This window comes from Alexandromys fortis, unplaced genomic scaffold, assembly GCF_014885135.2.
Source record: "Alexandromys fortis isolate MF-2015 unplaced genomic scaffold, M_Fortis_MF-2015_v1.1 scaffold_45, whole genome shotgun sequence".
In the NCBI taxonomy this organism is placed as follows: domain Eukaryota; kingdom Metazoa; phylum Chordata; class Mammalia; order Rodentia; family Cricetidae; genus Alexandromys; species Alexandromys fortis.
Window position 1 is genome coordinate 17,986 of NW_026067926.1, and position 25,693 is coordinate 43,678.

Genomic DNA, 25,693 nt, shown 5'->3' on the forward strand with positions numbered 1-25,693 from the left:
TGGGGACATTGAAGTTCCAATTCTTGCTTTGGCAGATGAAATGTTGTTGGACACTTTTAGTGGGTGTGTGAGTGGATACTTCCAGAAACTTCTCCTCAGGCAAAATCACTGACCTTAGGGGATTAGCAGTCATCCTTCCCTGGTGAGAGTGTGCTCCTTTTGCTTCCAGGAAGGGTTTTAGCAGCTGTGTGCCTTCTTATAGGCCTGGTATGTGTTGTTGCCCTCTGCTGTGTGCTGGGTGAGCTGGGAGGGTAGATACAGAAACTCAAAGCAGACATGGGGAGGTCATAGTGTTAGGTGCTTGTGAGCCCTGTGGCTGAGCTGAACCTACAGGTGATCTCTGCAGGTGGACAACCTGGAGGATTTTCTAAATGACCCTGTGAAGAAGCACACACTGATCCGCTTCCTCCCCAGGCACATCCGGCAGCAGCTCCTGTATAAGAGGTAAGAGTAAATCCCAGTAGGTAGGCTCCCAAGTGCTCGCTCAGACCTGGGAAAAGTGAAAGGTATTGCCTGCCAGGCTGCACAGCCTCAAGGTTCTTAGTAGTTTAGTCACCAAAGACATGAGCTTGTATGTTTATTACTTGATTTAGAAAGTAAAATTTGCTGCTAAAGAATTACAGCTACTAGAGTGTTTTGGTTTGTTTCCTTGTATCTACTTTCCAAATCAAGCCCCACGGTGACTGTGGGCCTCAGTGCTCTAGGGGACTAGGTAAGAAAGAGGAACAGCTCATCCCCTTTCCTGGCCTCAGAGCTATGTGGACTGTGTGGTGGAGGAACAGCTGCCCTCTGTTCTAGGCGGTACGTTTTCTCGGTGGTGGAGAACCTGCAGCGACTGTGCTACATGGGGCTGCTACAGTTTGGACCCACAGAGAAGTTCCAGGATAAAGACCAGGTAGTGCCGTCCGCCCAGTGAGGCGGGCCTGAATGTCAACCCAACCCCAAGCATCATGGTGCCGATGCTTGTGTGTCTCCTCTCCTGATGGGCGTCTTCTGCAGGTCTTCGTTTTCCTGAAGAAGAATGCAGTCATTGTGGACACCACCATCTGTGATCCACATTACAACCTGGCCCACAGCAGCCGGCCCTTTGAGAGGCGTCTCTACGTCTTGGACTCCATGCAGGATGTGGAAAGCTATTGGTTTGATCTGCAGTGTATCTGCCTCAATACCCCACTAGGTACCCTGGCTTGCTGGGCCCCTGCTTCTTTTCCCTTTGGTGTGGTCAAGGATACAGAGCCAGAAGAGAGTCTAGGGGTCATGGAGTTCATTGTCATTTAAACCACTCCCTTAAACTGGGGTGTCCCTGGGGCTCCAGCCCCACCCAAGCGTATGATCTGTACCAGCCAGTATTTATCCAGCATCACCCAGGTCGTCACTTCTGTTCTCTTGGCGCTTGTGTTCTAGGGAGGGAGGAGTTGAAGAGAGACCCAGAGTGTGTTAAGATGTAGACTGCAGATCGTGGTAACAGGGCTGAGGCTCACCTCAGGAGACCACTGCTGAGCTGAGCGCTGGAGGCCGAGGCCACTGGGACTGGAGAAGACACAAGGCAGGGAAGTGGCCTGAGCCAAGGCCTTGAGTGTGTTAGGGAGGCGATGGAGGAGCATGGCAGCTGAGAGTGGAAGGAGGGTTGGGAGCAGACTTGTGGGCTCTGTAGGAAGTGCAGGATCATTTGAAAAGCAGAAAGGAACTATGGAATGCTTACACATGTTGTGATCGAAGCGCATCCCACTGCCATTTGGAGAATGGACTGAGAGGGTTGGGAATGAAAGAAAGAAGATAAGAAAGGGAGCCTGTGTACTAATGACCAAGTGGGAGACTAGTGTGTGGGTTGACTGTGCCGGGCTCAGCAATCTTATCCCTGAATGTCTGTCTTCTATGACGGTCATTGCTGCTTAAGTGTCCTTTCCCAGAAAGCCTGTTTAGCATTTTGTCCCCATCCTGTTTCCCCCTATGATGTCCTTAGCACATCTCCAGAGTATTGCAAAGTGCCATTCTGGAGCGGACATCCTGTCAGTGTACATGGGCGAGAACAGCTCCCACTGCAAAGCCCCACAGACACCATCAGAGCTCTCTCTCCACATGAGGGAAACTCTAGAGAGGGATTACACCTAGAGAGTTACTGAATGCCCACACTGTAGTGTGTCTGTCATTGCTCTCGGGAGCTTTAAGGAGTCCAGACAGATCTTACTGCAGTATGTTTCAGTGATGCTTTGGGATTCAGAAGTGAGGGAAGCTCTTACCACTGTAGATTTTTAAAGCACTCTAATTCCCCTGTAGTTTATACCTATATAAAATTTTATGAACCAGTATGTAATTTGCATCAGTTTCTCAAGCCTGACAGTTGCTTTTTTTTTTTTTTTTTTTGTCTCTCTTAGATGAGCAGAGATGTCACAGGCTTATTGCAGTCATTAATCAGACATCCATTGTCTCAATAAACATTTGGGGAAATTCTGCCCCTAGTAGCGTAGAGAAGCACTGCGTCACAGGATGCTGTCACATTGTGAAGTAGGGGTATCTCAAATGCCAGCATGCACACAGGTCACCTGAACACCACGTTAGAGTACTGTTTCCTGGGCCCAGGGAGGGCATTTGTTTTGCTTTTTTTTTTTTTTAGTATATTTTTATTTTTTGAGATTATAGTTACATCATTTTCTCCTCCTTTCTTCAAACCTCTATCATGCACCCCCACCTCTTGCTCTCTCTCAAATTCGTGGCTGTAGTGAGGAGACGAGCAGGCCTGCTTTTCATCCCGCCCGGCTCCCACACAGCTAGCTTTGCCCCGGAAATAACAACACACAAATCGTATTCATTTAAACACTGCTTGGCCCATTAGCTCTAGCCTCTTACTGGCGAATTCTCACATCTTGATTAACCCATTTCTATTAATGTGTGTAGCACCACGAGGTGGTAGCTTACTGGGAAGATTCTAACCTGCATCCATCTTGGAGAGGAGAGCTATGGCGTCTGCCTCACTGCCTTCTTCCTCACAGCATTCTGTTCTGTCTTCCCTGCCTACCTATGTTCTGACCTATCAGGCCAAGCAGTTTTCTTATTAATTAACCAGTGAAAGCAACAGATAGATAGAAAACCCACCTACATCACGTGGCTACTTTTTATTTAGTTGTTTAATATATGTTTGTGTGTGTGTGTGTTGTGTGCACGTGCCATTCATTCCTAAGTATATAAGTACAACCTGCTCGGTTATATGATACACTTGAATGTATGTTTTCAGGGCTGATCATTTCCTATTGGATAGCCAGTTGGGTACCCTTCCCTGAGGAAAATGCTTTCTCCTGCTCTCAGCACTCCTTAGTTCCTCCCCTTCTGCCATATAGTGCACCAGTAGTGTGGGTATTGGTGCCATCCTTGTTCAGGTCTTTTATAGGCAGTCATGCTGGTGAGGCTTCATCTTGCAACAAACTCCCTGTTCTCCTGGCTCTTAGTCTTTCCATTTCCTCTTCCACAGTGATCCCTGAGCCTCAGTGCAGATAATTCTTTAGAGTGTAGTCAGGATTATATCAGTAAGGAGAGGTTGTAGGTTCTCCTCCAAGATCTATGACTTCTAGCCCTGGGTGGTTGGCTAGGTTTCCAGTACCAAGAATATTTCCCTCTTTGTGAGCAGGCCTTATGTCCAACTAGAAAGCTGTTGGTTACTGCCAAAGTATGTGTGCCAGTACTGCCCCCTTAGAGTTATCGTGCCATGCTAGTCATTGATGGGTTCATAGGCATCATAGCTGAAAGCTTGTATGGTGCCTCTTGGTACCATGAAAGCTAGTCCTCAGGGGGCAGGCTTTCAGGTCAGATCTAGCCATGTACATGTACCCAAAGTACATGGTGTCTTCAGCAATAGGGACTTACCTTCCACCTCTGAGAGGTTGCCAAGGGCAGTATCGATAGCCTGTAATGTTTTAGAAGTTTTTTGGACAATACTGGCCAACAACTCAAAGCTTCTCGTACCTGGTGCTGGGATTTTTGTTAGATAGTCTATAGCTCTTGAAAGGAGCGTTAGCAGCCCAGAAGGGATTATTGCATTTAAACTATATGTAAATGTACAGACTTACATGTATTATAGGTGTTCTTAGATAATTCCTTATAACTTTTTCAGACAATTTTTATTAACACCCTCCTTCTGTATTTATTCCCCTCCCCTGCCCTAAATAAAACCCCCTGTTTTTACCATTTCCTCTCTTGTACCCTGCTTGTTCTATTGACCACCTCCATGATGGCCCCATTTTTTTAACTTTCAGAGATGGCATTTTTAACAAAAATGACAAGAGTGGGCCAAGTGCAGTCTCCCTGAGCCTCAGTGCTTTGCCTTTTAAACTGAAACTGTCAGCATACATGTGTAGAGTCTCAGAGTGAAGCTGAGCAAAAAGTATCTTAGAAATCATTCTAGCCAAGAAAAGCTGCCTGAGCTTCCTTTGCTGCACTCACTGGCCGTGCGGTCAAGCCAGTGCCTGTATGACAGGAAGGAGGTTTCCCCTGGTTGTCATTTGCCTCCCATCCTTAACAGACTGTGCCAGTAGAGATCCCATAGAGGGAACCTGCTGTGGCTCTCACCTACTTTCCCTGCTCTCTCCCCACCTCTTTGCATGCCATTGTGAGAAGGGCTTCACCTGAGACCATGGCTCCCTCTCCTTAGGGTAGGGACACCTCACAGACCAAACATCCATTCTTCACACTCCCTCTGGCTATCAGCCCCTGGCAGGAAATACGTCACTGAGCCCTGCTTTGGTTGTCCAGGTGTGGTGCGTTGCCCCTGTGCACAGAAGATCTGCCCTGACCAGGGCAGTGACCCAGAAGGCAGCTTACGGAAGGAGCAGGAAAGCGCCATGGATAAGCACAACCTGGAGCGCAAGTGTGCCATGCTGGAGTACACCACGTGCGTACCACCCCGACGGTGACCCTGCCATGACCTCCACCTTTTGACCCTGGCCTTGGCTAACAACTTAGGCTGGAAGCCAGAGGCAGAAGTTTGGTTGCCATGGCCAATATCTGGCCCTAGACATGTTTCTGAACATAACTTCTTCTGAAATCCCATCCATGTCAAAATTTAGAAGCTGCCAATTTCACATGAAAATCAAACTTTCTGATTTCTGAAAATTTAACAACCTCCCAACCTTGCACTCCAAGCTGTTTCTTTCTACCTGCTCATTACTGTCCTGTCCTGGAAAAATGAATCACACAGTCACACATGGTCCTCCCACTCCATGTGGTGGCTCTTGACTTACCAGGAAGGGCTTTTTCTATTTGCCTTGTCTCAGGGGGAGCCGAGAAGTTGTGGATGAAGGCTTAGTCCCTGGAGATGGGCTAGGAGCTGCTGGGCTGGACTCTAGCTTCTATGCACACCTGAAGCGCAACTGGGTCTGGACCAGCTACATTATCAACAAAGCCAGAAAGGTAGGCTCCTGGGGACACGCTATCCCAGCACCTGGAGCCATCGTCACTATCTCCTCAACTCTGGCCCTTTGCCACTCAGGACTTCTGAGAGCTTGTGAAGCCAGTGTTAAGAGGCGACACATGAGTATCTGCCTAGCTTAGAGTTTGCTTTCCCATTAGTTTCTGGCTTACTTTGTCATATGCATGAGTACTCATTTTTAGAGATGCATAGAAAGTCTAATGGCTACTCCAGGGGTAGGGCTCGTGCAAGAACTGAATGGATTGGAAATCCATGGAAGTTCTCAGCTCACCCCAGTGCTGTGCTTACCTTTCAGAACAACACCTCCGAGAATGGGCTCACAGGAAGACTCCAGACGTTCCTGTCTAAGCGCCCAATGCCACTTGGGTCCGGAGGTGTGTGCTGAGCTTCCACACTAGAGCGTCCCAACTATGAGGCTAGTTCAGGCCAGCACCACCATGGATTCTGCTGGCTTGTGCGGCCTCTACAGGGGCTTTCCCAAGCAGTTGTATCCCCCAATTATTTCTAGGCAGTGGCCGTTTGCCGCTCTGGTCAGAGGGGAGAGCTGATGCCGAGCTCTGTGCTGACAAAGAGGAACAGTTTGAACTGGACCGAGAACCTACCGCTGGCAGGAACCGAAAAGTGCGTGGTGGGAAGAACCAGAAGCGGAAACGGCTGAAGAAGGAGCCTATCAGAAAGATCAAGCGAAGAAGAAGAGGTACCTGGGGGTGTCCATGACCTGAGTCTTGTCATAGTATGTCCCGCACATTGCAGTGTTATTCCCACAGGGTCTGGGTTCATCCTGTCTGCAATCCTGACTTGCTGTGTCTCTAGCTCATCTAAGAATGAACCCATTTCTCCGGTTTTCTCTGGCTGTGTGCTTTGCCAGCTTTTCTCTCTAGCAGCTTTCTGGTTTAGCAACTTCTGATTTCATCTCACCTGGAAAATTTTCCTAGCAAGACTGTTGTCGTCTAAACGAAGTCCCTTTCTTCTGTTTGTTTGCCTCTGAGTGTCTGCCTCTGCTCATCTGGCCAAGCTTAGTCCTGTTGAAATGTAACTAGGAGGAAGCTTGGAAATGCTTAAACCTGCACTGTTCCTTTAGAACCAGCACATCCCTCCCTGACACTTTCTAGTCTCATTCCTCATGTGAACTCTATTTCTAATGGAAGTGAGCGCTGAGGGGACTGTTTCCTAAGTAGGCCATTTGCTTTACCACCAACCATGGCTGCAGATTCTTCAAAGAAGAGTGCTTAAGCAAGAACCTACTTTATTGGTTTGTGTTGCTGGCATTCATAATAAACATCCCATCACTTGACATAGACCTCAACTTAGCCTGTTTCAGATACATGAAAGACCAGTATATAGACCGATATTCCTCAGAAGGAAAATGCAGTGGCTAATGTGTGTATGTAGATCCTAACCCAGCGCTTCCCAGAGGGAATAGATGATGGTGCTGCCAGCTCTTGTAGAGCAGGCACTTTGTGCTGCTGTGTTTCTGTTGTCACGGGCAACACCTGTACCAACCACTTCAGGAAGGAAGGGTCTATTTGACTCAAAGTTTGAGAGGTTTGTGCCAGGGTCTGTTTCTAGGCTGATGAGACAGAGCTTCATGGCGGCGGGGGTGGGAGGTGCGGGATGGGGACGTTGGTAGGGAGTGGCTCCCTTTCAGGCAGACAGGAGGCAGAGATGCTATGCTGCCTGTGTTAGCAGCTCCCTTCTTTCTGATATTCCATCATGGTCTCAGCCTGTGGGATACACCCAGAGGCACACTTTGCTTTCAATTTCAGGGGCTTCTCCATTGAGTGACAGTCAAGGTTAGCCTCAAGGTGGACTTTGCAGGAGGTGGTGGTGTTCTTTTAATATTTTTACATTGACCTATGTATATGTACATGTGTATACACGTGTGCTTCTATATGTGTGCATGTGTGCACATGCAAGCCACAGTGAATGTGTGGGTGTCAAGAGGGCTTCTAGGGTTCTAGAATACAGGTTGACCTGATGGCAAGCCACTTTATCTGCTGACCCATCTTTACCTCCTGACCTCAGGACATGCTTCCTACTGTTGTTTTTGATCTTCAAGACAGCCCTAGAACATAGGCTTTGCTATCCCTGTTAGAATCTGCATGCACCCTGAGGTCACAGACTCACAGATATTTGAGGGTTTGGAGACAGCTATTGGTTGCCTCACTAATGCTCTGAACATGTTTGTTCTGGAAACAGCTTTATAAGGCACCTTCAGAGGACTTGACAACCCAGTGGAAACAATCATAGACTGGTAGATGATGAGGAGCAGAGATATACAGAATGAATACACCAAGGGGATTTATTATGATGGCTTACAGGGGGTGGTCCAGCCAGTCCAGCAGTGGCCGTCTACCAAAGAATCCAGTTGTGGTTTAGTCCATGAGGCTGGATGTCTCAGCTCATCTCAGTATACACTGGAATCCCAAAGAAGTAGGCTCTAATGCCAGATGAAATGGACTTGGTAAATGAAAGCAAGCAGACGGAGGGGGCAAGCTTTCTTCTACTACCAATTCTGTATTTCCTCCGCCTTTAGCAGCACCTCAGCAGGTCTTAGTTCTCTCCTTGGAGGAGTGACCCATAACTTCATTTCTGAAGGGCCTGTGCCCTCTGTCATCCTGCCTAAGTTAGGCTGTAGTTCCCATTAACTTTAGTCACAGAACATGGTAGCACCAAGAGATAGATGCCTTAAAGCAGGGGTTCTCAACCTTCCTAATGTGACCTCAGTTCCTCATGTTGGGATAACCCCCAACCATAAAATTATTTTCATTGTTACTTCATTTAACTATAATTTTGCTACTCTTTTGAATCGTAATACAAACATTTTTGGAGATAGGGATTTGCCAAAGGGGACCCACAGGTTGAGAGCCACTGCGCTCCAGACATAATCTTTTTTACTTCCATTGTGGAGAGGCAATTCAATTCCCCCTTGGTAATCTGGATCGATCATCTTCCCAACACTGTTATTCCTTTCTTATCTTGTTGGCATCAGAAGCCCAGAGTGGCAAGGGGAGAAGTATGAGCCTCTTATTCAATGGCAAGTTTGTTCTGGCTCCTGGCAAGAGCACTCCCCTTTGGTCCCCAATCTGGGACCAGGACTTAAGGTCCCAGGAGCAGGAACTAAAATTTTCCTAGTAGGTCACTAGTGTGATGGTGAGTGGAGCTCTCGCTTTCCACTCCTTGATTCCTGGACCCATAGATCCTGGCTATGGGAGAAACTGTACCATATATTGGACACTGGTTCAAAATTTCTGAAAAACCTACCCCAACCCTCTAGGCTGCTGCCACCTAATTGGCTCTATAACTGTGCCTTCAAAAGGTCACTTCATTTTTCTATCAGTCTAGCTGCTTCAGGATGGTAAAACCAGTGGACTCCATGATCATGGGCCCACTGTCATTTCTCTGGCTGTGAGGGTCACATTCACACTGTCTAACCTGAATCCATGACATTCAGCCCAAGAGAAATGCGTTAAAGAACTGCTCTTCATGGTTTGCTTGTTTGGAATTGGGCATTGTCTAGTAGCTGGTAGCCTTGGTCATTTCTTACCAGTGTGGTTGGGGCCCTTCCCCTCTAGTAGAAAAGCTGCCTCAAGGTCCCCCTCCTCTCCCCTTGTGGTTCTAGGAGAGCACCCGGAAGCCAAAAGCAAAAAGCTGCGCTACCAAGATGAAGCTGACCAGAATGCCCTCCGGATGATGACCCGGCTGCGTGTCTCCTGGTCCATGCAGGAGGATGGGTTGCTAATGCTCTGCCGAATTGCCAGCAATGTCCTCAATACCAAGGTACCTGCCATCACCCCAGCCCACAGGACCAGCCCTTTGCTAAGCTGTGAGAACTATGGCTCTGGACTTACTACCCACTCCCAGTGGCTGCCCAGAAGAGCATTTCCCAGAATCCTTTGTACTTGTACAACTAGCCTGTACATTCTCCCAGCCTTTAGTCAGATGTGTGGGCACTTCTGTCTGGCTACAGTAGAGCAGATCAAGTCATTTTGCTCTTGTTTGCTGCCCATTCCTTCTGTGTTGTCTGTGGTGGCTTGGTGCATTTTGTACCATGAACCCCTGATTTCCACCTTGGCTCTGTAGTTTTGGTACCCCTGACCCAGGAGTAGCTGTGCCCTAAGGCAAAAGCCACTTGGCATTTCCTGGCCATAGCCCTACACATTTGTCTCCCACACTCACTGTACCTCCCTTGCCTTGTTTTCAGTCAGCAAACCCTTTCTTGCTTCTAGTGGTGACAGGTTCTACAGCTTAGCCAGAGCTCCTGTGTTTCACATTTCCATAGCACCTTGTGACCTCTTGCTCTGTGCTTCCTGCCAGCATAGTATGCAACAAAGCATGAACTAAACCATGCTCCTTTTTAGAGGCCAACAGGACATGTAGGACATGAGCTCCATGTCAGCTGGGTCAAGGCCACTGCAGGCAGTGATGCCAACAAATAGAGCAGTTCTTAAGGACTGATCTGTCTCCTGGTCACCAGCATGACAACCAGAAGAAACCAGTTAGGGCCTGCATTACTTTTTCCATCCCTGTTCTGATCAGTTTGTCTCTAATTCTTGCACCCTCTCCTAAATTCCATTCTTGTTTTTCCCTAAGGAAGATGGAGAGGTGCCCATTTCCATCTGAACTTTTTCAGCTGCCTCTCAAATGCCTCCTTTCCCCATCACGTAGCCCCCTACTCCTCTCTAGAACTTGGTGGCATCTTGTTAGTGTTGTTAGGAAAATCTCTGTCTTTAGCCCTCTCCCGTCTGTTATTTTCTAACATGTTCTACTATCTTAGTTCATTCTGTTTCTTCCGATACATACGTGTGTGTGTGTGTGTGTGTGTGTGTGTGTGTGTGTGTGTGTATTGGAAGATGATGTGATATAAGGCAAATGATACAGAATGGCTCTGAGAGCGAAGAATGTATCAGTCTTTAATGCTCTACTTACCCAGCAAGGGGTGGTGCATGCCTTTTTCCTAGGAGTCAGGGTTCCAGACCAGCCCTGACTACACAGAGAGGACCCTATTTCAATACCAAAAGAAAGCAACAAAACTCTACCGAAGCACATTTAGCATCCTCTTAACCTTACCTGATACTGGGGCCTCCCTTACAGAGCATGCCAGAAAGTACAGTCCCATACTACATTGAGGATTTGTCCTGTTTTTCTGTCCCCAGACCTCACTTGGTACAATGTAGGTGAACAGTGAGGCAAGCACTCTGAGCCTCCCTGGGGAAACAGGCTCCCAAGACACATTCATTCCCGTTCCTTTTGTTAACTGTCCTATATATGGGTTCTGCAGATACTCACTGTCACACTCTGTGTTTGGACTAGGTGAAAGGACCATTTGTCACCTGGCAGGTTGTGCGGGATATTTTGCATGCTACCTTTGAAGAATCTTTGGATAAGACATCTCACTCGGTTGGACGAAGAGCCCGCTACATAGTCAAAAATCCCCAGGCCTTTATGAACTACAAGTAAGCCACATTTGCAGCTGGATCACGCCAGCCCTTATTCCAGCACTTCTAGTTCCTTCTTGTTCAGACATGGGTGTGTAATTCAGGTGGAGTGGGATGAGTACAGTGACTGTCCAGGTGTTGGAATCTGCAGGTGAAACAGACATGACTTTCCAAAGCCAGGTGTGAGGTGGAGTGAGGCTCACTATGCGCCTGTCCTGGTATCCCCATGCATGGAGGGCAGGGACTGCTTGATCAGAGCAGTCCTAACAACTCTTCATGGAGCTCACTCTTGGGAAAGCAAGACAGACCCAGGATCACTGAACAAAGAACACTGTATCCCCTTGGCAGAACTGCTATCCCCACATCCTTCCAGGTGGAGCACAGGCCTTGTGGGGACAGCAGGTACCTAGGAATCACAAAGCATCTTCTTGACTACAGGGCTGATCTACCGTCTCCTTACAGGCCCTCAGGCCCTTCCACAGCTTTCTCCATAGGGAACCAAGGAGAGAAGGCCAGAGGGATTCTGTGAGGCTGGGAGGTACCCACAACATGCCACCAGTGCAAGAGTTGGGTAGGGTGGAAGGCAGGTACAGAAGAATGTCCTGTACTGTTGCAGTTTCAGAGCAGCCAGGGCACATTGTGACCTGCAGTCAGCCAGGCCATGGGCCTTTCTTATATAAAGCCACTTTTGCTTATTTGTAGAATGTTCTTATTTCCTACCTGAAAGAATTCTCTGAAGGAAAAATGCCCTCCTAGTCCTGACTTCTCAGAAGAGGAGACCTGTCAATAGGTGTGTCAAAGTGGTAGAGAGTTGTCAAGGAATAAGATCTGAGGCTTGGGCTCCCTGTCCCAAGCATACCCTGGAACAAAGGAAAAAGGGGGGTTCAGAGGCAGCAGGCCTGGGGTTCTGTCCTCTTATGTACTAGATCTCCTGGCCTGTGTTAAGATGATGGAATATCAAGGACAGCTATCTCAGCCCAGCTCTTTCCTTCCCCTGACAGCAGAGATGGCAGGCTCTAACTGGTCGGGCTTCTCTGATGTGCTTGTTTCTCCTTTGCTTCCCTTTGGGCAGGCCAGGTTCCACTACCCTCACAGGCATGGGCAGGTTGGCAGGTGGACAGCAGTCTGTGGCCAGGAAATCTGATAGTAAATGGTGGTATACAGTAGTTTCAAATTCACACACACACACACACACACACACACACACACACACACACACTTCTCTTGGTCCTAATAGTCCTGTCCAAATCCCTGTGATGGGGTAGGGCTGAAGGAGAATGTCATTGTCCTCGGTCTCCACATGGAAGATAGAAGCAGGATGGAAAATGTGAGCCTGACCAGCCTTACTTGAATTGGGTACAGCTCACTACAGGGTACTCATTCCCCAAAGCTAGTTGTCCCTGGTGCTTAGGTAGATCATAGCTCTCAGAGAACTGAAGCCAATATACCCTCAGCATTCAGAATGGGAGGAGGGTACAACTTGAACAGCACTGGATCTTCCCTCTCTCAGGGTCTGCTTGGCGGAGGTGTACCAGGACAAGGCACTCGTTGGCGATTTCATGAGTCGAAAGGGTAACTACGAAGACCCAAAGGTAGGTCCCATGCAGTGGCAGGGCCCAGTGCACTCTGAAGATAGGCATTGAGGAACTGGCTAGCCCTCAGGACCCTGCAAACATGGAAGTCAGCTTGTCAGTGCTTAGGACCCACTGGCCCTGACTCCAGGCATCCATTTTAAAGATGACCATGTGTATGACTTGGTACTTTCAAATGCGGTTGAGCTTGGGGCCTGTTAAGGAAACAAAGCAACTCTTTAGAAATTGCAGGCAGAGGTTTTGAAAGCTGCTCTGTTGGTTTCTGGTCAGGGGCCAGATGGTGGCTGACAGGAAGGAGCTAGCTGTGTAGGCCCAGGTACTTCTGCCCTGGCTAAGTGGAGACTTCTCTATGATAGTGTTCTGCATGAGGCAGCGGGCCACAGGTGAGCAGGGGGTGCTGGAGGATCTGGATAAGCCAGCTTACATGGGCAGCCAGGGGAAACGAAGCTGAGAGGAAGGAGGTAATAGAGCAACGAGTGTCTGGCAGCTAGCGTGTCCATGTGCATGGTGGGAACAGTGTAGGTCGTGTTTGCATCTCTCCTCAGGCTGGGGAAGGTGAGCTACAGGTCTGAGAGCTGTCAGTGTCACTTGGGCTCCAGATTCCTGGCCTGGCAGTGAGTGTTCACCACTCAGGTGGCAGGTAGACTCAGGGTAGGGGTGGAAAAGACAGCAAGTATGGTGTTTTGGGGGTGTGGCTGCCAACGGAGTTTGCTCACAATGCCCTTGGTGTTTGCACAGCCTCCCTTCCATGGGAAGGTGTGGCATCTAAGCTCTTGTGTTACAGGTTTGTGCCAAGGAGTTTAAAGAATTTGTGGAGAAACTGAAAGAAAAGTTCAGCTCTGGCCTGAGGAACCCTAATCTTGAGATCCCCGACACGCTGCAGGAGCTCTTTGCCAAGTAGGTGCCTTGTCCTGAGTGGGCAGAGCCTTGCACTGTGCAGGTGTGTAGCAGAGATTAGCCAGCTGAACAGTGCCTGCCTGGCTATACTTGGCCTTGCATTGCCCCTCCAAGGACCACCTGATGTCAGATACCTTGACACCTGTGTTTCTTTTTCCATTGAGTCCCGCTGCTCACCTAACTAATCCAGACTCTGTGTTGTGTATGCTTCTTGCTGACTTTGCTTTTTTTACTATTAGGAGACTATAAGATGGAAGAAAGGAAGAGGTGGTGGCTCCAGGTCCACTCAGTGCTCTCTGCCTTAGGGCCACAACCAGGTGTCAGAACAACTATATCCATCCTGCACAGCTTCAGTCCTAGGGAAGCACTGGCCACTGTCCCCAGTCCAGGGTCACAAAGCTTAAATTCTGAGCAGGGCCAGGGCCTGTGCTCAGAGGCTCTCATAACAGAGCTTATGCTTTTGACTCATACTTGTTTGGAAGAACGTACTAGTTTGAAAGTAGTTGGGGGAATTGGACAATCTGAAGGGATATAAATCAGGCCTGTTTCCACAGTCACATCCAGATGTAGATCCCTCTCTCCATCCTCATGGGGACGCACTCCTTCCCGTAGAAACACCCTTCACTCTGTTTTGTTTGGAACCACAATCTAAGGTTCATCCAGCAGTGAATATGATGTCCACTTTCAGACCTCCATGGCAGTTGCCCTTTTCTCATGTATTGTGAGACAGATTTGTGTAGCCCAGGCTAGTCTCTAAGTCTGGGCATTCCTCCTGCCTCAGCCTCTTGATCCTTAGGATTATGGGCATGTGTCACCACACCCAGCTGTAGCTGTTTTCTGGGTTTTGTTTCATTCGGCCATAAAGCATCTCTCTACAGTTCCCGCATGGATGTGTGATTTATACTCACTCTTGATGGGGTCTCAGTGTCTGTGCCCATGCTTGTTGTTCATCTTCTCACACATGTGCATTCAAACAAGAGGCCGCTTGTAATCCTAAATGAAGACAGTTATGGATGTAAAAGTAGAGCTCTAAACTCTTAGAGGAAAAGTGAGTTGCAGATGTGGCCGATAACATTGACTTTGGCCAGGAGTGTTCTGTGGACCAGGCAATATAGGAGAGACCTCCATGCCTGCCCATATGATGAAAGGGGGATTTTCTGAAAAGGCAGTTTTTCTGTCAATAAATTTATCATTGCAGAATTGAGGTTTTATTTTAGTTTTCTAAAAGCCAAAGGAAAGGCTTGGTGAAACCTAGAGTTTTAACAGTTTCATGAAATTATGTTGACTTGAATGTCACGTAACGTGATATTGCATAAAACTCACAGAAAAGACAGGAAATGTTCTGTTCTTCTGCCTTCAAGATTGTCACTTATTTATAAGACTTATTTATTCTTTTCCATAGTGCTGGAGATTAAACTCAGGACCCTGTACATATCAGGCAAATGCTGTACCCCACAGCAAATTCCTAATCCCTCTTGTTGTTGGTGGTTTGTTTGGTTTTTGAGGCAGGGTCTTATATGTAGCCAGGCTGGTCTTGAGTTCATGCTCTCTAACCTCATTCTCCCAGATACCGCATTACAGGTGTGCATCATCAGGTCCAATTTTCTTATTTTCCTATTGACAGATGACAATATATTTATAAGGTACATAATAATATATGTGGTATGTTTTTAGTTATGATCTGTAAGCACAATAAATCACTAGAACTCATTCCTTACCTTCACCATAACCTTCCATCAGTTTCTACCTCCTCTTCTTCCTGTCTTCAGCCTCATAGCATCTTCCTGTTTGGTTTCCATGAGTTCAGACAGAAGTATAAAAATGCCAGGTGATCATGGCAGCCTTTCTATAATCATAGCACATAGCACAGGAAGCAGAGACAGGATCCCTGAGCAGGCTGACCAGCTAGACTAGCTGATCAGCAAGCTGCAAGCTCCTGTGAGAGACCCTTCCTCAATAAACAATGCAGAGAGTAATTGAAGAAGATACTCAAGGCCAACCTCTGACATCCATACACATACACTTGCACATACATGTGCACTTGCAACCTATAAATAAGCACATGCACAGTGTGTACACATACACACACCATTTCTTTGGGTACTTTTCCAAGTTTCTCTCTTTGATTGTCTTCTGCTCACAGTGAGCCCACAGTTTTACACCCATTGTCCCTGCCTATCCATGTGTTCCCATGCTTTCCCGCTCCTCGGGTCATAAGAGTGGGCTTGTTTGAAGGGTGAAACCTGGTGTGGTTTCTGTGTGTTCTGAGTTCGGTGTGTTCAGCCCTTCAACAATGAATGACCGCCATGAGCCAGCTCTATGCGGGCCACCCTGTCGCACCAGCTCTTGTGCCTCCTTTGCAGATACCGAGTGTTGGCAATTGGAGATGAAAAGGACCGGGTCAGAAAGGAGGATGAACTTACCAGGTAAGCTCCATTTCTCAGCTCCAGCCTCTATGGGGAATCTAGGGCCAAATCTAGCCTGCCACCTGCTTTTGTGAATAATTGGTTTTTTTTTAGAACACAAGCCATGTTCATTTGATCTGCTGTCTGTACTCTTTCCTTTCTGTACTGAGTGGTTTTCATAGAGCCCATGGAGTCTGGCTTTTACAGAGGAAACTGCCCAAGCCCTATCCTCAAGTGTCATTTGCCTGGTCTTTCAGTGAGCTCAACCCAACAGAAAATGTCTTACAAAGCAATATTTATCTGAATTTTAGCTCTGTAAAATAGTACACAATGATCCCTTTTTTCATTGAGAGTCAGGGAAAGAAAAAGCTGACTTTTACCTGCTGGTTTAGAAGCTGGTTACACATTAGATTGCCTCTTTCCCACCAAGGTAAAGCACTTGTTTTGTTGAGACAGTATCTTACTCTATTCTCACCCTGGTCTGAAAGTTGCTCTGTGGGGCAGCTTTCCCATTGCAGCTTCGCAGTTCTGGGATTATAGACAGACATCTAACCGGGAACAGTGTTTTTGTTGAGACATGGACAATTAGTATGTCCTAGGAACTGCTGTTTACTTTAGTTGTGTGACTACTTCAGCACTCAGAGCGCTTTTGTGGGATTGAAATGTCTTTAACTAAGTATTTCTTGTGTGTGCACTCACCCTCTCAGGGGTGCTGCTGTGGGCCAGCAGCCTCCTGCAGCCTCGGTACTTGCTGTGTTTCAGTGTGGAGGACATCCACTTCCTGGTGCTGCAGAACCTGATCCAGAGCACACTGTCCCTCTCTAACAGCCAGTCCAACTCCTGCCAGTCCTTCCAGGTGGGTGCTGGCCTCCTCAGCACAGCAGGGCCTTAGACTTACTCTGCTCTTCTTAGCTTTGGGGTCTCGGGGGCCTTGAGTGCCTTTAATTCTTGTTAGAGTTCTGACTTGTGTGTTTATTGCTGCTGTAATCAAACCTAAGGCTTCCTGCATGCTGCATTCACTCAGCATGCCAATCCCAGGCTACTGAGGGGTGGGGCTGCAGTAACCTGGACCTCACTGTCGTTGGTTGTAACTCAGAGGCCCTGGGCCACTGTCTAGTCTTTCCTACTGCTATGATAAAGTATTCTAATAAGCACCCTAAAAGAAGTCAAGGAAGCAAGAGCTTGAGGCACATTGCATCTATAGTCCAAAGCCAGAGGAATGAGTGCTTGCTGAGTTTGCTGCTCAGGTCCTTTTCACCATGGATCGCAGCCACAGAATGGTGCCACCCATAGTGGGCAGTCTTCCTACCTCAGTGTAATCAATATGATCCCTCATGGGCATGCCCGGGGGTATAGCAGAAGATTCTAGATTCTGTAAAGTTGATGGCACTAGCCGTCACAGCCCACTCTGCTGGTGCATGTCCTGCTTGGGGCTACAGACATGACCTCATAAGGCCTGTGCCATAGGACTGGAAAAGGTAGGGCTGCTGAGAGATGTTTAGTTTTTGTTGTTGTTGTTGTTTCTTGTTTATTTTTTAAGATTTACTTATTTTTATTTTTGTGTATGGGCGTTTTGCCAGCATGTCTGTCTGAACCACATAGAATGTATTGCCCACAGAGACCGCAAGAGTGAGTCTGGTTCCCTGGAATTGGGTTTGCAGATAGTTATTAGCTGCATTTGGGTGCAGGGAATTGAACCTGGGTCAATGCTCTGAACCTATGAGTCATCTCTCCGACCCATTTTTTGAGATGATCTCCCTATGTAGCCCTGTCCAGCCCAGAACTCGCGGTGTAGATAGATTAGCCTTGAATTCATGAAGATCTGCCTCTCAAGTGCAAAGGTTAAAGGGATGCAGCACTGTGCCTGGCAGGGGAAGATGCTTTTTAATACCTTGCCTCAGAGCTCTGGCCCGGCCCTGGACACTGAGCAGCAGTAGGCATGCCTTCCTGGGTGTCATTAGAGCTCTCCAGCTTTAAGTCACCTGGTACAGTTGCTTCCCACAGGAATCTTAGGACCCCATATTTGACAGTGCCAGCAAACACTTGTTTCCTGGCAGCACTGACTTTGGCCTTTTGCACAGTTCTAAGTGAGAACCTGGCTATTGGTATCACCTGTCCCTTGGCCTCATGGGTATTGTGCAGCTGGAGGACATGAAGCCCTCTGTAAGCCTAAACTACAGCAAGGGTGTACAGTGAGGCAGAAATCCTCAGCCACGGCCCTAGCAATTCTTTGTGGGCTCATGCTTGTTTAAAAAGAAAGCAGAGATCCTTCTCATGCTCAGCAGGGAGTCCAGGCCTAGGAGCCTTCAGCATCCTGTTTGCCTCCTCAGCCCCAGCTGCTCTCCCACTTCTGCGTCTACCTCCAGGGACTTGTAGGCTCAGATGGAAGGCGTCTAAGACTGGCTTTGTACCCCAAACACTTAGAAAGACCACCTGACCACCCAGCCCCCAGAGCAGGCAAGGTGCTTCTGTGGCTCCCAAGAGCTAGCTCTGAGGACTTGGGCCATCGGTGATGACAGAGGCTCCCCAGCAACCTATTCTCAGAAGACAGAAGGAATGGGTAGATACTGCAAGCGTGCCAGACAGCTACAAGGATACTTTCCTATGGCAGTCTAGGCTCTCAGGTGAACCCCACAGGCTTGGTCAATGTGGTCCAGCACACAGCAGCAGGTATCTTGAAGATGTACCCAGCAAGTTCTCAAGAGCAGAAATCATAGACAGCCAAGCCCCAGTACTGGCCACAGCTTCTACTCCAGTTCTGTAGGAAGTAAAGGTGAAAAACATTGCAACCTCATGCTCTCTGACCCATGCAGTTTCCCCACTGGGGTCTACATGCAGACCTGCCAGACTACCTGGAAAAATCAGGTGTGTGACCCTCAGATGGCTTCTTCTAGGAGACCACTTCTTGTGACCCCAGTGACCACCTGGCCCGTCAGCAGTGAGGTCACTTTCCTCTCTTGGTCACTTAGGCCTCACAGCAAGGCTTTGGAGTGTCACTTAACTGTTAGTGTGTGCTGTCACTAGGGAATCCCAGTACTACCCAAGAGCCTTAGAGCCTCTTGGGACATCTTGGGTCAGCTAGCCAGCCTTCCTGTGAGTGGCCCCTTGCAGTTTCTATGCTGCCATGGTTAGCTCCCCTTCTGGCCAAGCACCTCACCCTGCCATGTGCTATTACAGATCTTCCGTCTCTACCGGGAGTTCCGGGAACCTGTACTGGTGAAGGCCTTCATGGAGTGCCAGAAGAGGAGCTTGGTCAACCGGCGCCGTGTCAGCCATTCCCAGGGTCCCAAGAAGAACCGTGCTGTGCCCTTCGTGCCCATGTCCTACCAGCTGTCCCAGTCATACTACAAGTGAGTGTCCTCAGGAGCAGAGAGCTTGATCCAGGAACGGGTTCTCTTTCTGCCTGTCTCCCATGCAGGGGGGCTCCGTGAAACAAGTGAGGGAAAGTTAGTTTCAAGTTTTGTAAGCAACCCAGGTAGCAAAGCACCTGCCTAGTGGACTACCCTTATCCCACCCCCATTCAACTCAGGGCCTTTTGCATCACCTGCACCCTTCAGGGCTAGGCGAGGTGCCCTCAGAACCGCTGCACCACTAGCCTCTCATTGCAGGTGGGAAAGCCCTCCTTCAGGCATATCATGCCAGCCTCAAGACAGCAGGGGCCACATTTGGACATTAGATGGCTCCACCACTAGTCCTTTTGGCTTCCTCCTCCCCAGCTCCTCGCCCTGATGAACTGGGCTCCTTTGCTTCTGGGGAGGGTAAAGCAGCAAAAGGCATGGGTGTGGTCGGCAAGTGGGTCCCTGTGTTGTAGAGCTGGCCTCTGCTTACATCTGCAGACAGTGAGATTGGACACATGTGTCCTATCAACTGTCAGAAAAGGAGGTTCCTCCTCCTTGGGTCAGCTGCTGTTGGTGAGAAGTGTTGCAGGCTTAGATGAACTGGCCCCACCTGGGATGAACAAGGTGCGTGGGGACGAAATGCTTAGACTGCATTGGCGCTGGGCTGCAGCACTGTCTCCCATCCCAGTGGGTAAGACTGCTTCCAGGCACAAGGGTGCAGACTGTTCTGAGTGTTGTGACTTCCACAGTGGCCCAGCACAGGCTTTAACAGCACTCTTCAGTGGCCTTTTTTTCTGCCTTGCCTGCAGGCTTTTCACATGGCGATTTCCCACCACCGTCTGCACCGAGTCCTTCCAGTTCTACGACAGACTCCGGGCCGCCAACATGCTGGACCAGCCCGATCATTTTTCCTTCAAGGACCTGGATAGCAGTGACCCTCCAAGTGATCTGGTGGCCTTTTCTTTGGATAGCCCTGGAGGTTACTGTGTGACAGCCCTGGCCCTCTTCTCCCTGGGCCTCCTCTCTGTTGATGTCAGAATCCCGGAGCAGATAGTGGTGGTGGACAGCTCCATGGTGGAGAGTGAGGTCATGAAGAGGTCAGAGCCCAGAGCAGAACCATGAATGTGACTCTGGTCACGGTTTTGGGACATACAGATTCTTGGGGTGTTCATTAGGAGTGGTCATTTATTCTCATTGTTTTGGTACTGGCAGGGTTATTTGGTCTGAGCGTGTGTTCTATGTACATGTTCTCGTGGGAGTGTGCACATTGAATATGTACGTGTTCTCTTGGGAGTGTGCACATTGTATATGTATGTGTTCTCTTGGGAGTGTGCACATTGTATATGTACGTGTTCTCTTGGGAGTGTGCACATTGTATATGTATGTGTTCTCTTGGGAGTGTGCACATTGTATATGTACGTGTTCTCTTGGGAGTGTGCACATGTGAATCAGGTGCAGAAGCCAGAGGTTGAATTGAGTGCCTTTCCCACTCTTTCTCATTTTTAACAGTCTCAAATTTCCCGTCAATTCAGTTAGACTGGCTGAGCAGTGAGCTTTAGGGATCTGCCTCCCCAGCACTTGGATTACAGACATGCTACCACCCCAGCTTTTATGTGGATGCTCAGGTCCCCATGCTTGCACGGCAGACACTTGACTGGCCTTTTTCATTCAGCACACATGCTGACGTTTGCATCTAGTGGGTGTGCAGACCCTTTGCGGAGGGGTCTGATGTCCTGGATCTTGCTGGGCCAGCATCTGTCCTGTTTGTGACTAGGATCGACAGGGCAGTGTCCAGTGTGTTACCTGTTGGTACCTTCCAGGGGGTTAGGGGAAGTGCTGCAAGGAAGGAAGTATGAGCCCAGGTGCCTTACTGGGGCACAGCTGAGCTGGGACTTCATGGGGAAGTAGATAGAGGCTTTGGGTGGTGACAGAAAAATTTGTCTCAAGTAGAGACAAATGCTGGGGGATCAGGGGCACCTGGAGTGAGTGGTGTCTGTGACAACTGTCACCACTCAGTGAAAAGAAAGTCCAAGTCCAGTTGTCTTCTCTTCTGCAGCTTGGGAAAAGATGGAGGCTTGGATGATGACGAGGAGGAGGAAGACCTGGATGAAGGTTCAGGGGCTAAGCGCCAGGGTGTGGAAGTAAAGGCCCATCAGGCCTCACACACCAAGTACCTGCTGATGAGGGGTTACTACACAATGCCTGGAGTGGTCAGTACGCGCAACCTGAACCCCAATGACAGCATTGTGGTCAATTCCTGTCAGGTGAAGTTCCGACTACGCAGCACCCCTGCACCCACCCAGCTTGGACCCACTGGTGAGTATCCTGCCACAGGTCAGGTGTGGGCGACCCTGAGGCTGCTGGCCAGGCACCCAGCCCTGGAGACGTGAAGAGTAGCATTGCTGTCAATAGCTGTCACCTCATTGGGCCTGTCTATGCTTTATGACTCTGATCGCCTATGTGACTCCTCCAGAACCTTGAGCCCCATAGTTTATGAATACACTGCTGAATCATGTTATCTCTTTGCTGTGAAAGATGGGACATCAGCTCCATTGCCGCCGCCACCTCCTTCATGGCAGAGCAACTCTAGGGAGCACAGACAGGATCACTCATCACTCAGGGTGTGCTAGATAGCTTACACTTTCGTCTGTGCTGGCACAGAATGGGAGTGGAAAGGCCCTGCCCTTGCAGTCAGCTGGCCTTTGTATGGTCAAGGTGGATTGTGTTTGCTGTTGCTGCCCCTTTTTATCTAGTCAGAACTCTGTTTTGTCTGAAGTTTGAAGCAGACAAAAATACAGTGCCAACCTATAGGTTGTCATCTCAGCTAAAGAAACTCTCCTGGAGGTAGAAATGGTGGCACACGCCTCTAATCCCAGCACTAAGGAGGCAGAGGCAGGAGGATCTCTGTGAGTTGGAGGCCAGCCTGGTCTACAAGAACTAGTTCCAGGACAGACTCCAAAGCTACAGAGAAACCCTGTCTTGAAAAACCAAGAAAAAAGAAACTCCTGGGAGCCTGCAGAGATGGTTCAGAGGTTAAGAACACTGGCTGCTCTTCCAGATGTCTTGAGTTCAGTTCCCAGCACCCACATGGTGGCTCACAACCATCTATAATGAGATTTGGTGCCCTCTTTGCTGTATACATAAGAAAGAGAAAGGGAGGGAAAGGAAGTGGGGGAGAGAGAGAGAAGGAAAGGAAAGGGAGGGAGGGAGGAAGGGACAGAAAGAAGGAAGCAAGCAAGCTTTCCTGGATAGAGTGAAAAACTGACTTCATGGAAGTGGCCCAGGGCCACGCAAAGTTAAGGTTAACTCAAGGTTAAGAGGTGGCTCAGTACCACCTGCAGTGGGACTTCAACCCAACCTATAGCCACATACCAAGAGTCTAACTGCTAGGGTCCCCAGAAGGTGACCCCATGACTTCTTGGGGAGCAGTGAATTGGTGCTAGAGCAGATCTTGCCTCAGTAAACATATGTTGATTCCAAGAAGGGCTTCTGTTTGCTGATTTTAACTCTTCGTCATGGTCTCAGGGTTCACAGCCACACCGCTGGAAGAGCTCCAGGCAGGGCCTTCCTGCCTCCCTGCCTTCTTCACCAGCCTTGTGGATCCACAGCTGCACACCTGCTCCCCAGAAGAGTTTGCCCACCAGATGGCCCAGTCTGGGTACAGCCCTGAGGATGTAGCTGCTTCCCTGGAGATCCTGCAAGCTGTGTCAGCTGCTGACTGCTTCGGGGTTGACAGGGAGAAGCTAAGCAGACAGTTCTCTGCCTTGGAGAAGATAGTGGGCGAGCGTACCAGGACGTTCTCCGACTATGTCCAGGTAGGCTCAGCCTAGGGGCAGACAGTTGCAGAGCAGAAGTGTGTGACCGTGGTGGTGGGGTTTCCTTCCCTTTAATTGAAAAGTCAGAACATGTCCCCTAAACTCCATTACAGGCCCTGGCTGAGCCCTGAAGCAGCTGCCCCTCCTAGGGAATACCATTTGCATGGCTTAAAGTGTTCTTACCCGTACTTATTGTAATCCTGGAAACTAACTGAGAGACCTCAGATGTTCTCAGGCTGTGGAGAAAGAGCCTGCTGACGAGAGGTTTACAAGCCAGGCGCTTTCTACTGGCCTCGGCACCCTTGCAAGGTCAGACAGCCGAGGTGCAAGGCCTGGGCTCTGGCTCTCAGTGAGATTGAGGGGTTTATAGGAAAAAAGGAGTGGTAGTGATTCCTGGCTGCTTCTGGCACAGACGTTGACAGTAAGGTGGGTGTGACCTCAGCACAAGGAGAGTCTTGTCACTGTATTGAAGCAGTGGCCGCCTTTGTAGGATGCACAGGGCAGGAGAGTCAGAGGTGCAGCTCTTCTGTGATTTCAGGCATCAGGCCGTGTCATGAGTAACACAGTAGAGACAGAGAGAGCCCACAGAGGTCCAAGCAGCTTACAGCTCCAGGGCAGGATGCCAGGCTTGTTTCTTTAGACCTGGGCTGTGCTTGCTGAGAATGCTTGACACTAGCTGGGAGCGCCATCCACACATCAGCTACCCAGTGAAAGACATGCCTTCTTCCCAGACAGACTTTGGTCTCTTTTTCTAGGACCTCTTGGAACAGCAACAAGTGATGGAAGTTGGAGGCAACACTGTACGCTTGGTAGCCATGGCCTCTGCCCATCCCTGGCTCCTGCATTCAATGCGTCTGAGAGACACAGAAGGAGACACCAAGGCCTCAGGGCATGATTCCCAAGCCAGACTCCCTGAAGGATCTACCAGCGAAGATCACACCTCTGAGGGGACAGCAGTGCCTTCAGACAGCTCCCATGGCACCAGAAAGCGTGCCCACAGCTCTGTTCAGAGCCACGAGACTGATGCCCAGGAGGCCACAGGGCTCCCTGCCAAGAGGCCCACACTTCAGGATGTCCAAGTGGCTGCCAGCCCTAAGCCTGGGGGAGAAGAACAGATAGAGGCCCAAGCCTTGGCTCTGTTTGCAGCTCCTGAAGATGCAGGTGCAGGGATCCCCAGGCAGGAGAACCAAGAGAGTGCTGGTGTCTCGGGCCTAGAGCAGCTGGGCTGTGAGTTCCCGCTTTCAGAAGGCTCTGAAGACCCCCGAGGTACTAACCCTAACACTTGTCCCTATGTTCTGTCCATCTCTTGACTGCTCCAGCCCTGTCTCAGACTGGGGGGAACCTGCCCTGCCCTCAGTGGCTCTGCGTACAGGGCCCCACCTGGACAACCTAGTAGGTGGGGAGCCCCAGGCTTGCAGTGGTGACCAGGGAGAGGTTCTCTGGACAGAGCACCCTTAATCCTAGAAGCCTCTGAGCCTTGGCCAGTGGCAGGGCACTTCCCTGTGAGATCTGCTGCTGCTCCTATGAGCTGTTTGTGACAGCTTTACACACTCACTCTGCCCTGTGACCAAGGCTCTTGGCTGGGAAATGAGGGGCTTGCTGACTTCCCTGGGCCAGGGTCAGCTCTGCACCTGCCGTGTACTGGCTATGCCTCTGCTGTACTGGCCTCGGCCACTAGAGTACCATACAATGGGCAGAAGACTGTCTTTCTGGTCACTGCTTATTCACTTTGGTGTCTGTTGAATGAGGGACAAGGGACATGACCTCCCACTCTGCCTTCTAAGAGCCTGCCACATTTTCCTCTCTTACAGGACTTACAGAGAGCAACATGGCCCAGGCAGCATGGGAAAGGTAATGGGGGTCTTTGGCAGGGAGGGGCAGAGGGGCAGAGGATGGAGAAAGTGTGACTCCGTGTCAGTCACTGTATGAGGCTTCTTCATAGGGTGTGCAAGCCTGGGTAGTTTGCCCTGAACAGAGGTTCCCAGGCAAGGGCTTTGAGCAGTCCTCTCCTGGGCCTCCGCCCATAGCCCACTGTACCCTCACACCCATCTTGGATGAGGAGAGGGCCTTCACCGTCACCCTGTGACCACATTAACCAGAACTCAGAGCTGCCTGCCCAGGGCAGCCCCTCAGTCCTATAACTGAGAGATGGCCTTCGAGGGGTTGCACTCTTCTGCCTTGAAGAGGCACCTTCAGTGGCCCTCCCTGGTCAGGGCCCACAGAGGCCCTCCAGAAGTTCATTCCTCCATGAGTATGTGGCCTTAGCCCACCAAGGCTTTGTACTCTGAATCCCCCCTCCAGGGTTCAGCCATGACCACTAGAGCTACCAAAGCCCTGGGTTAGTGGCAGCTTTGTACCAGAGGTAGAAATCTGTGAGAGAGCCAGCAGGGGGAGCCTCTGGTCTAGGCCAGAGATGAGCAAACAGACTGAAGAACAGTTGCCTGGATAGTAGCCAAGTCCTGGGCCTCCCTGAGCCAAAGTAGCCTGTTTGTGACCAGCATGTCCCCTCCCTCTCTGACATCAAATGTTCATCTCACAGCGGCTGTGAAAGAGTGTGTTTCATTGGCCGCCCATGGCGTGGTGTGGACGGGCGCCTGAATATGCCGGTGTGCAAAGGAATGATGGAGGCCGTGCTGTACCACATCATGTCCAGGCCTGGTGTTCCCGAGAGCTGCCTGCTGCAGTACTACCAGGGGGTCCTGCAGCCTGTTGCCGTGCTTGAGCTGCTGCGGGTAAGGCTTGGCATCTGAGCCCAGCTAGGGTGGGGGGGGGGCACACAGGACAAGTTG

The 25,693-nt window shown here is 49.6% G+C and overlaps 1 protein-coding gene across 1 annotated transcript in view; it reads left to right on the forward strand.

Annotated features, from left to right (window-relative positions):
• Gtf3c1 (general transcription factor IIIC subunit 1) overlaps positions 1 to 25,693 on the forward strand; it is a 39,623-nt gene that overhangs the window by 12,493 nt on the left and 1,437 nt on the right. The window contains exons 11-30 of the mRNA XM_050143160.1: positions 347 to 444; positions 799 to 895; positions 1,000 to 1,177; positions 4,744 to 4,882; positions 5,265 to 5,400; positions 5,715 to 5,793; positions 5,928 to 6,116; positions 9,042 to 9,199; positions 10,733 to 10,875; positions 12,368 to 12,449; positions 13,234 to 13,346; positions 15,710 to 15,772; positions 16,514 to 16,607; positions 18,929 to 19,101; positions 19,899 to 20,186; positions 21,146 to 21,405; positions 22,615 to 22,904; positions 23,660 to 24,170; positions 24,716 to 24,755; positions 25,444 to 25,636. Of these exons, the coding sequence (XP_049999117.1) occupies positions 347 to 444; positions 799 to 895; positions 1,000 to 1,177; positions 4,744 to 4,882; positions 5,265 to 5,400; positions 5,715 to 5,793; positions 5,928 to 6,116; positions 9,042 to 9,199; positions 10,733 to 10,875; positions 12,368 to 12,449; positions 13,234 to 13,346; positions 15,710 to 15,772; positions 16,514 to 16,607; positions 18,929 to 19,101; positions 19,899 to 20,186; positions 21,146 to 21,405; positions 22,615 to 22,904; positions 23,660 to 24,170; positions 24,716 to 24,755; positions 25,444 to 25,636 (3,324 nt within the window). The remainder of the gene's footprint in view (positions 1 to 346; positions 445 to 798; positions 896 to 999; positions 1,178 to 4,743; positions 4,883 to 5,264; positions 5,401 to 5,714; positions 5,794 to 5,927; positions 6,117 to 9,041; positions 9,200 to 10,732; positions 10,876 to 12,367; positions 12,450 to 13,233; positions 13,347 to 15,709; positions 15,773 to 16,513; positions 16,608 to 18,928; positions 19,102 to 19,898; positions 20,187 to 21,145; positions 21,406 to 22,614; positions 22,905 to 23,659; positions 24,171 to 24,715; positions 24,756 to 25,443; positions 25,637 to 25,693) is intronic.